This window comes from Mastigoproctus giganteus, chromosome 8 (genome assembly GCF_048544385.1).
Source record: "Mastigoproctus giganteus isolate SK-2022 chromosome 8, ASM4854438v1, whole genome shotgun sequence".
NCBI classification, from domain to species: domain Eukaryota; kingdom Metazoa; phylum Arthropoda; class Arachnida; order Uropygi; family Thelyphonidae; genus Mastigoproctus; species Mastigoproctus giganteus.
In genome coordinates, this window is record NC_143582.1 from 162,437,254 (window position 1) to 162,448,829 (window position 11,576).

The window sequence follows — 11,576 nt, forward strand, 5'->3', positions numbered from 1 at the left end:
GGATCTAGATAATTTGGGCAGATGGGCTAAGAAGTGGCAACTGAAATTTAACCTTGACAAATGCAAAGTACTGCATATGGGTAGAAGTAATCCCAGAGAAACATACCAACTATGTGGTACTACTACAGTTAGGGTGGTAGAAAATAAAAAAAAACACCTGGGAGTAATTGTGCAGTCAGATATGAAGTTTTCTGAGCAATGCAGACAGGCTACCAGGGCAGGTCATGGGGTTCTGTCAGTGATATATAGGAATTTTGCTAGCAGGGAAAAGGAGGTGATTGTCCCTCTGTATAAGGCAATGGTCAGGCCGCGCCTTTGGTACTGCGTACAGGTCTGGAGGCCTCATTTTAGGAAGGATGTAGATTTGCTTGAGTGTGTACAGAGAAGGGCAACAAGATTGGTGAGGGGAATGAAGGGATCCTCTTACCAAGAGAGGCTTAAGTTCTGCCAATTGCAGTGGCTGGAGACTAGGCACCTGCACGATGATCTGATTTAGGTGTATAAGGTCTTGAATGAGTTGAGCACGCTGAATTTTGATGGGATCCATCCACTTGTTCAGATTACGAACCTAATGGGGCATAAATTCAAATTAAGAAAAGACAGATGTAGAATAGATGTGCGGAAATTTGCCTTTAGCCAGCGGGTGGTTAATTGCTGAAACAAACTTCCATCTGTCATTGTGGAAGTTGATAGGTTAAATAAATTTAAGGAGGAACTGGACAGGAATTTGGTGGGAATGGTGTGATTTTTTTTTTTTGGCTGATGCTGCATAAGCTCATACACTTGCTTTCTTGCATTAAATGCCACTACTACTACTACCCCAGGTGATTTTCTTATGTCTATATCTTCAACAATTTCTCCTCCATTTTACTCTCAGTTATTACAAGATTATTTAGCTTACTGCCAGAGCTGAATACACCTCTGGCATTCCCCTCACTGAAAAACTCCCCACGTGTGAATGTAGATGCAAAATATTCATTTAGTTTGTTAGCTACCTGAGCAGGATCATCAACTGTTGAACCATCGACATCAAGTGGACCAATCTGATTCATCGCCTTCCTTCTAGAGTTTTCATAAGTAAAGAACTCTTTGTTGTTTTTCTTTGCATCCTTTGCCAAAGATTTCTCGTAATCTGCCTTCACCTGCCTAACCTCCTTTGTAACTTGATTACAGACCAGCCTATATCTATCATAGGTTTCTGTGTCATGTTAATTTATATGTATCTCATGCATTTTTCTTCTCTGTCACATGTCTAATTAATTCATCTGACATTTGGGCCTAAAACTTGAACAATATTTCTTTGTTGGTATGTAAAGCCTAGTATCTTCCAAGATAAATTCTTTGAATGCTTCCCATTTTGAATTTGCTGTTGGTAACATCATTAGTTGGTCCCACTGTACAGAATTTAAAGACTGTCTGAGACCAGTGTAGCCACCTTTATGAATGCAAAAACCCTTCCCTTTACCCCAGATGGTAGTGACATCTTTGAGTAAAACCCACTTCAGCACACTGTGATCACCGCCACCTAGTGGTTCCTTTATCTGCAGATTCTTGATGCATGAAGAATCACTACTGATAATCAGATCAAGAGTATTACTCCCTCTAATTGCCTCCCGAACATGCTGCTGTAGAAAACAATCATCTATAAATCCACAAAAGTGTGTGTGTGTGTGTGTGTGTGTGTGTGTGTGTGTGTGTGTGTGTGTGTGTGTGTGTATGTGTGTGTGTGTGTGTGTGTGTGTGTGTCCAAATTCCAGTCAATCTCTGGGAAATTAAAATCCCCCATTATAAGACACTCTGATTTACTGGCCCATTCTATTTCTCTACACAATTACTCATCAGATTCATTTGGCCTATAACACACAACTACTCTAATTTTTCCTTTCTCAATGCTTATGTCACACCAAACAGACTCAACATTGCATTGTCCACCAACATCAATTGGATGCACTTCCTTAGATTTTATGTGCTTTTTAACTAACAGCATAACCCCTCCTCCCTTTCTGTCCTATCTATCCTTTCTGTACACATTGTACTCCCCAAATTCCAGTTCTGCACTGATTATGTCTGTGTGACACCATGTCCCTGATATCCCAACAATATCTGCCTTTGATGTCTTGACTAGCACTTCAAGCTCATCAAATTTATTAATTATAGTCCTAGCATTGGTGTACATTCAAGTATACTGCATGTACACCAATTTGCATGTGTTGTACATGGTGTACACCACTCTACCTGTTTCTACTCTTAGTTACCCTAACACAGCCCATGTATTTACTTGTTCCACTATGACTCCCAGCAGTCAGTCCTGGGAATCCCCATTGCCTTGCTTTCCAGGCTGTTGCTCAATTGCATTTCAAGAGAAGTAGTGCAAGAATCACTTTTACCTCTGCCAGCGGCTACTGTTAATCTATTAGTCCGTGTATCCCCCCCAAGCTAACAGTTTTCTGACCCATCTAACTCTGCCTCGATAGCATCAGCAAATATTCTTGCACCCTTTCTATTGAAGCATATCCCATCCCTGTAAAAGCAGTCTCTCCTGTTAACAAGCACAGACTACGCTGAGAAAAATTCTACCCCGTGAGCCTTGCACAATCTCTCCTGGGCCGAATTGATCAAGGCTCTCATCATATACTCCCTCCTATTGTGTCTGGGCAGAATTACAGACACTTTCAAATTCAACCCTAACCACGGCTTTTTTTTCAGCATTGACTTGTACTTGTTAAGTAATTCTGCCGGTCTCCTACTCTTAATATCATTAGTACCAACATGTACAACAAGAGAGCTAATGGGATTACCATTCTACAACTTTGTGGTACTCATAAAACCTATCCGACCGCCTGTCCCACATACGGAGAAGTCGCGCTGGTCAACAGTGAGCAGATCAAAGGGTATTCCCGATGCTGACAATGGGCTGTGGTCAAACTTCTACTGGTGATTAGCATTAGCATTAGTAGAGGCATATGATGCAAGAAAGCAAGCTTATTCAGCATCAGCCAAAAAAAAAAAAAAAAAAAAACCCTCTCCCATTTCACCCCTCCGTTCGTTCGAAATACCTGTCCAGTTGAGCTTTAAATTTGTTTAGGCTATCAACTTCAACAACAAATGATGGAAGTCGGTTCCACCAACCAACCACCCGCTGGCCAAAGGCAATTTTTTGCACATCTATCCGACATCCGTCCTTCCTCAATTTGAATTTATGCCCTCTGAGGTGATTATTCTGAGAAAGATGAAGAATCCCATTGGCATTGAGCATGCTCAAACCATTCAAAGCCTTATACACCTCTATCAGATCACCTCGCCGGTGCCTAGTCTCCAGACTCTGTAATTTGCAAAACTTAAGCCTTTCTTCGTAAGAGCAACCCTTTGTTCCATTTACTAATCTTGTTGCCCTTCTCTGTACCCGTTCCAGCAGCTCTACATCCTTCTTGAAATGAGGCCTCCAGACCTGTATACAGTACTCAAGATGTGGCCTAACCATTGCCTTATACAAGGGAATAATCACCTCCTTATCCCTGCTAGAAAAATTCCTGTATATCATTGACAAGACACCATGAGCTACTCTTGCAGCTCGTCTGCACTGCTCAGAGAACTTCATATCTGCCTGCACAATTACCCCCAGGTCCTTTTCATTCTCCACCACTGTCAGTGTAGTACCGCAGAGTTGATACATTGCTCTGGGGTTACTGTTACCCATATGTAGTACTTTACATTTGTCAATGTTAAACTTCATTTGCCACCTCTCAGCCCATCTGTTCAACCTTTCCAGATCCTGTTGCAGCAGCATAGCGTCAGTAGTGTCCTTAACGACCCTGCCAACCTTTATATCATCTGCAAACTTAGACATTAAACTTGATATCCCATCATCAATATCATTCATAAACACCGAAAACAACAATGGACCCAACACTGAACCTTGAGGAACTCCACTAATAACATTAGTCCACGTTGAGCAGTGTCCATTGATTACCACTCTCTGTCTTCTGCCACTCAACCATCCCCTTATCCATAGCAGCAATTTGCCTCCAATGCCACACTGCTCCAATTTGTGCAGCAGTCTTCCATGTGCAACAGTATCAAAAGCCTTTCTAAGATCCAAATATATAATATCAATGTTATTCCCTGCATCCAGTTCTTTTGTGACTACATCATAGTATCCAATCAAATTGGTCAGGCAAGACCTGCCCTTAACAAAACCATGCTGCGTCTGAGCTATAACTGAATTCTTGTCTAGATGATCCTGCAGTGCTTCTTTAACCAGTGCCTCCATTAATTTACCTGGAACAGAAGTTAAACTAACAGGTCTATAATTACTTGTGTCAGCCTTTGATCCTCCTTTGCGAATTGGGGTTACATTTGCACATCTCCAGTCTATGGGTACCTCCCCTGAGTCCAAAGAAGCTCTCATAATTATGGCTAGGGGTTTGCATACTTCCTTTGCTGCCTCCTTTAATATAACTGGATAGATCCCATCCACCCCAGGTGCCTTTTTTATGTTTATCCTCAACAATCTCTCCTCCACTTTCCTCTCAGTTATTACAAAATCATCCAGCTCACTGCCAACGTTTACTTTATCTACATCATTCTCCTTCCTGAATAACTCCTCATGCGTGAATGTAGATGCAAAATACTCGTTTAGATTGTTAGCCACCTGAGCAGGATCCTCAACTGTTGAACCATCAATATCCAGTGGACCAATCTGATTCATCCCTTTCCTTCTCGAGTTCAAGTATGTAAAGAACTCCTTTCTGTTTTTCTTTGCATCCTTTGCCAAGGATTTTTCGTAGTCTGCCTTTGCCTGCCTAATCTCCTTTGTGACTTGGTTACAGACCAACTTATATCTATCATAGGCTTCCATGTCACCCATTAATTTGTATGTATCCCATGCATTTTTCTTCTCTGCCACATGTCTCATTAGTCCATCTGACAACCATTTAGGCCTAAACCTTGAACAATATTTCTTAGTTGGTATGTAAAGCCTGGTAGCCACCAAGATTAGTTCCTTGAATGCTTCCCATTTTGAGTTTGCTGTTGGTAACATCATCAGTTGGTCCCACTGTATAGAATTTAAATACTGTCTCAGACCATCATAGTCGCCTTTACGAAAACAAAAACCCTTCCCTTTACCTCTGATGGTAGTTACCTCCTTGAGTAAATCCCACTTCAACACACTGTGATCACTGCCACCTAGTGGTTCATTTATCTGCAGGTTCTTAATGCATGAAGAATCACTACTGATAATCAGATCAAGAGTATTGCTCCCTCTTGTTGCCTCACGAACATGCTGATGTAGAAAACAATCATCCAATAAATCCACAAAAGCCTTGCTAGTGTGCGAGTGACCAACCCACAAATTCCAGTCAATATCTGGGAAATTAAAATCCCCCATTATAAGACTCTCTGATTTACTGGCCCACTCTATTTCCCTGTACAATATATTATTATACTCATCAGAGTCATTAGGCCTATAGCACACTCCTACTCTCAATTTTGATTTCCCTATGCTTATGTCACACCAAACTGACTCGACACTGCCCTGTCCATCGATGTCAACTGGCTTCACTTCCTTTGACTTTATGTGTTTCTTAATTAATAGCATAACCCCTCCTCCCCTCCTGTCCTGTCTATCCTTTCTATATACATTGTATTCCCCAAATTCCAGTTCCGCATTACTTATATCTGTGTGACACCACGTCTCTGATATCCCAACAATATCTGCCTTTGATGTTTTGAGCAATACCTCAAATTCATCAAATTTATTTACCAAACTCCTAGCATTGGTGTAAACGCAGGTATACATGCACCTGTTTCTATTCTTAGCTACCCTAACACAACCCATGTGTTTACTTGTAACGCAATGACTACCAGCAGTCTCTGAAATATCCTGCATCTTGTTTTTCAGACTTCTGCTCATTTGAATAGAAGCAGTGCAAGAATCACTTCCACCTCTGCCAGTGGCTACTGATAATCTATTAGTCCTTGTATCCCCCCCCAACTAGCAGTTTTCCGACCCACCTAACACTGCCTCGACAGCATCAGCAAAAATTCTTGCACCCTTTCTATTTAAGTGTATCCCATCCCTGTAGAAGCAATCTCTCCTGTTAACAAGTACAGTCCAGGCTGAAAAAAAAAATTTCCAACTTTTGTCCAACTTTTTCAACTTTTTCCCGTACAGGGGCCATATTCAAAAAAATTCAAAGTTAGATTTCTTTTGCAGGCAGCACTGAGTGATTCAAAAAAAATTAGTGTGTTACATTTTCCATATCTTGTTACCTGAAAAAGTACAATTGAAAATATTCAAAAATTTTATTAAGTACAATACATAATTACATTTACTGAACAAAACATTTAATGAGAAAATTTTTTTGATAATTAACAAAATTTAAAATACTGTTTTGGTTCACTTTCTGCACTAGCCTTAGGTTGGACACCACTGTGAATCAACTGTAAGCACCCTGTTCAAGAAATAGAAGAGAGTGAGTTTCTTTTACCCAGACAAATAATCATCTGTTGTTTTCTGGAAGTGCATTATCCACATTTTTCCGTATTTTTTCTCTATCTCTGTTTACGTGGTCACAGTACCTGAATACCTGAATAACATCAACATTTTGTACAATTTCAAAAAAAAAAAAAAAAAGAAAGAAAAAAATTCAAATTTAACTAGTTCAAAGAACTAGTGAAAATATCGATGACAAGAGGAGGAAAATGAGGACAACGAAGGTATTAAACCTAAACATGAAATGTCACAATTTGGTAAAAATGAAGTTAGAAAATTGTCAATTAGGTTACAGTTAAATGAAAGAAATACAATTCATGGATTTCGGGAATACATAATTGAAAAGACAGTTTCGGAAGAATTAAAGCATTTGATGAACACACTGAGTATGATAACAATTTCATCGAGTCAATACGAATGAGAATTTTCACAAATGAATCTGATCATCAACCCAATCAGAGCTTCGCTGATGACAAAAACAATTTCTTCACTACTATTTCTTAAAATTGTAGGCCCAATGCTGACACGCTTCGATTCAGTAAAATATGTCAATTTGTGGCTGCTTCGGAAACGACATTCAGCAACAGACACAAACAGTAAGAAAAGAAGTCAGCATAGTGGGTCGGATGAGAACTTAATAAAAATTTAGAATATTCTACAAAAACTTGATTATGAAATTATTTTTACTTTTTTACACATTTTGCTTATTTTTTTATATACTTGAATAATAAATTTATGCTTAATAAACTGTATGTTAATAGACTTAATCTGTTGTTCTCATTCCAAAAACATTACTACTACAGTAACAATATCAGAAAAAAAAAATTTAGAGTACTTTTCGTATCCTTTTAATTTTCAATTTTTCCTGATAGCAAAGAATGAGTACCAGCACCTATTTTTTTTACAAAAAGAGCACTGCTTAACATCACTAGTACTAAACATCAGGTGCCAGCTTTCTGCTCTCCAGGTTGAGTGTCAAAAACGGAACTAAATAACCATAACTATGGTAATGATTATTTAGTTCTCTTATAGCCATTTCAATAAACTTAATTAACATGTGCATATGGTTTAATACTGTTTTTTGTACTAAATGTGAATTATCTTAGTTTAATACTAAGAAAATTCATGATCATTATGATGGGCAGCATCCCATATATATTCAAGATACTAAAAGTTTTACCTTCAAATTCTTTCAAAACTTCTAGGTCATCAGCATAGGTAAGATCAAAATCATCTTCATTATATGGGTCCATTATTCGTGTGAAGTTTCCTGAAAGGAATAAAGAATACTTTAACAGATTACACTATATTTAACAAAAAAAATATATATATATCTTATATTTAGTGTACATATTGCTACTCAATATGTACACTAAGACTATAATGTAATATATAGTATCTTGTTAGATTACATGTATAAGTATGAATGAAAAGCATACCTAATTAAATTTATGGAATATACACAATATTACAAGATAATATACAAAATACCTATCGTTGCATATCTATAATCTGAGAGACTTTTTTTAGAGTTAACTGCAATAATGTTAGAATGGGATTTATTGGCACAAGGGCTGCCCTGGACAAATTGCACTTGTTGTTACTTTGGAGTGTTGGTCAATATATGAAATAAAATAGGTCTAGAATGACTGTACATGTTGATCATTTTTAGATACTTAAACAGCTCTCACAGATTGGCATCATCTCCAAGTATATGGGTTAGTTGCAGGGATTTTTGTGAGTTAATTAAAGATCTGAAACATTCAATTCTAGCTGAATCGTAATGTGCACACTCAATGATAATATGTTTCACTGTAAGAATGGAACTACAATGCGAGCAAAGTGAAAGCTCTTCTCCTAGCAGTAAAAATGATGCATTAGATGCGTATGGGCAATTTGTGCTCTTGCAAGCATGACCTCTTCTTGCTTGTTTAATCGGGAACTGGATCTCCATAGAATCTCCTGTGGATTTTGTTTTATTTCAAGAAGCTTGTTGGCTATCTGGTTATGCCACATTTCAGACCACATCTCAGCATATCTGTCGTATGATTGACTTGTAGTCAGAATAAGGAAATGGGATGGAATAAAAGCAAGCAAGGTGTTTTGCTGCTTCATCTGCACACTAGTTTCCTGAAATTCCAACGTGGCTGGGTATCCAGCAAAATGCGACAGTCGGCTTATTTTTATTGAGGTGACATAACTGTGATCTGATTTGTGTGAGAAGTGGATGGAAATTTTGTGATTTATTCTGTAGGGCATTCACAGCACTTAAAGAGTCTGCGTATATTATGATCTGGGTATTTAGAACATCGTTAAGCAGATTTAAAGCCATTTTGATTGCATATAGTTCAGCAGTAAAAACACTGCATTCAAGTGGTAATTGGACAGAAAGAGTTGATGTAGGACTGATTACTGAAGATCCCATGGATATATTAGTTTTGGAGCCATCTGTGTATATCTGAAGACTGAATATTGGCCAATGCATGATCCACAGGGAACTGTCTAAGATTGTGGTTTGATAGGGAGTGTTTGCCTCACTGAAGAAAATAGCTATCGCAAAGAGGTATATACATTGCCCATGGTACTTGTATTGCATCTGCAGCTTGAAAGATGTTTCCAAGACAGATGTTCCAACATTGGGTTAGCTCTTGTAGCCCGATATCAGCAGGTTTTTTTCACTGGGTTTATTTTTATACAAGTTTTCCCACTGAAGTTCAAACAGATATGTCCAGATGGGGTGAGAAGGGAGGCTATGTAATTTGGCTGCATAGTTAAGAAGCAATACTTTTCTCCTAAGATGTAGTGGAGGTTTGTTGGCATCTAAATACAAACTTTGCACTGGGGATGTCTTAAAGGTTCCTAAAGCAATCTTGAGAGCACTATGCTGGACTGGATTGAGCAGGGCTAATGCTGTCTTACATGCAGACAAGGGACAAGGTATTCTTGTATTGATTGCGGCCTCCAGGGTTACCCCTATATACCGCTGTAGCATCTGTAGGTTATTTATAGCCGGCAAGTGTGTGTAAGTGTGTGTGCGTGTAAGTATATATGTGTGTTGTGATGGTTGTTGTTTGCCGGCCCTGGAGTCTTAGCAGCCGGGAGGCAGGGAGCAAGCTACCTGCGTCCCGACTCCCGTCCCTAGCCACGTGGAGGCGCTCCAGGAACTATCTAAATTACACTTAGTGGGATTCCAACAAGTGGAATCCCGGTTATAGTAAATAATGAATAGGGAGGATAAAGTAGGAGAAAAGAAAGTAGAAGAAGAAATGAGAGCAAAACACTCTCTCAGGAAAAAGAAGAAACAGGAAAACACTAGTTGGAAAATCTAACAAGCGAGAGAGCTTGAAGAGGTAAAATTTTGAAGCCTGAAGGCTTGTACATTTGAAAGAAAGATTCCCCTAGCCGGGAAGGATTTGTTATTTGGTTTTTTTTTTTAGGAGCATTAGCAACTAGGGCCATATTGCTCCGGGATATGCGGTGGTCATTCCCTGACCTTTCCGCATCCTCCGTATTTGGTGGTGACGGGCTCGAACCCCGGTCTAATCAAGAAGCGTGTGCTACACACTGCTGCTCCTTCCCACCTGGCTACGGAGGCGCTGCCGGGAAGGAAGCCCAACTTGCACCGACAAGGGGAAAAAGAAAAGTCTCAAGGAAAGAACATAGGTAATGTACAAGTGGCTATTAGATAGCCACTTAAAAGAATAAATTAAGATAAATAATAAATACTTATGTCACCGATATGAAACATAGCAGTAAACATATTAACAAATTACACTGCATAAGCAGAGAGTAAAATATACAATATTTACAAAATAAGTAATTAAAATCTTGGCTGAAAAATTAGTCAACCAAGAAATTAACAGAAATAGTCAACCAGAAGAAATGTAGAAACATATATACAAAACACAAAGAGACAAACAGAACTCACCCAAGGCAAAGATATGCCAAAGGCAAAACCAATAAATACTGTACAAATAAATTAGTTAACCGAATCAAAAGCAATTCTAAATTTAAATCTAAGTATAACAGATCAAAATAATAAGTTAAGTATTAAACAATAATTAATTAATATGCAGAGAAAATGTCTCTGCACAAGTAATCTAATCTATAAACATATGTACATAACCAGCAAGTGCAAAGCTGCTACCACAAGCTGCGAAAAACAAAACTTGTTTCAAATAACAAGACACGTAGAATTAACAATAATGCATAGGTAAGCATTAAAAAAAAAAAAAAAAAATGGATGTCAATTGCCAACAAAGCAATTGGATCTGAGAGGGCGGGGAGAGGTCCATCCCACCCCTCAGAACCAAACCCATTTACAACTAAAAATGCTAGACTAATAACTATATGGTACTAGCAAAAACCCAACTGATTGCAGCTGCAATCAGGCAGGAAAGAAAAATACAACAAATAATCAGCCCCGCAGGAAAACAAAATTAAATCAAAACACAAGCAGCAAGAGAAGCAGCCAGCAGTAAGACAGGCTAGAGAGGAAAATCATCTCACTCAACCAGAATAGCCAACTGAAGGTTGGATCTGAGGGAGCAGGGAGAGGTCCATCCCACTCCTCAGAGCCAAACAGACAACGCAAGAAGAGAAAAACTGTCTCTTCAACATAATAATGAGCTAACTACACAAGTAATGTACAATATAAACATTTAAGATTAACTGCTGATTTAAAACACAATAAAATCAGTTACTCTCAATTCTGAGAGCAAACAACAAATCAAACAAAAGCACCATGATATTAACAAGATAATTACAGTATTTACAAAATACATACAATTTAAGTCTTACATGCAGAGTCATAAACTGGAGTTCCATAATCTAGACGAGATCTTATTAAGGTACAATATAAGTGTAAAAACGTGAAACGATCAGCTCCACATGCCATAGAAGAGATAACTTTGAGGATATTCATCATTCTCATGCACTGAGTTTGCATTTGCATTATATGCAAATGCAAATAATGTAAGATAAGCTTAGTGTCCAATATTAGACCTAAGAACTGGATATTATTGCTAAGTGATATTGGTTGGGTTCCTAACCTTAGTCAGGATCTGGATGGAGCTGACGC

At 38.5% G+C, this 11,576-nt stretch overlaps 1 protein-coding gene across 1 annotated transcript in view; it reads right to left on the reverse strand.

Moving 5' to 3' along the window:
- cutlet (chromosome transmission fidelity protein 18 homolog) overlaps nt 1-7,760 on the reverse strand; it is a 404,162-nt gene extending 396,402 nt beyond the window's left edge. The window contains exon 1 of the mRNA XM_090380385.1: nt 7,677-7,760. Coding sequence (XP_090236511.1) covers nt 7,677-7,749 — 73 coding nt within the window. The 5' untranslated portion in view covers nt 7,750-7,760. The remainder of the gene's footprint in view (nt 1-7,676) is intronic.
- Between the last annotated feature and the right edge of the window lie 3,816 nt (nt 7,761-11,576).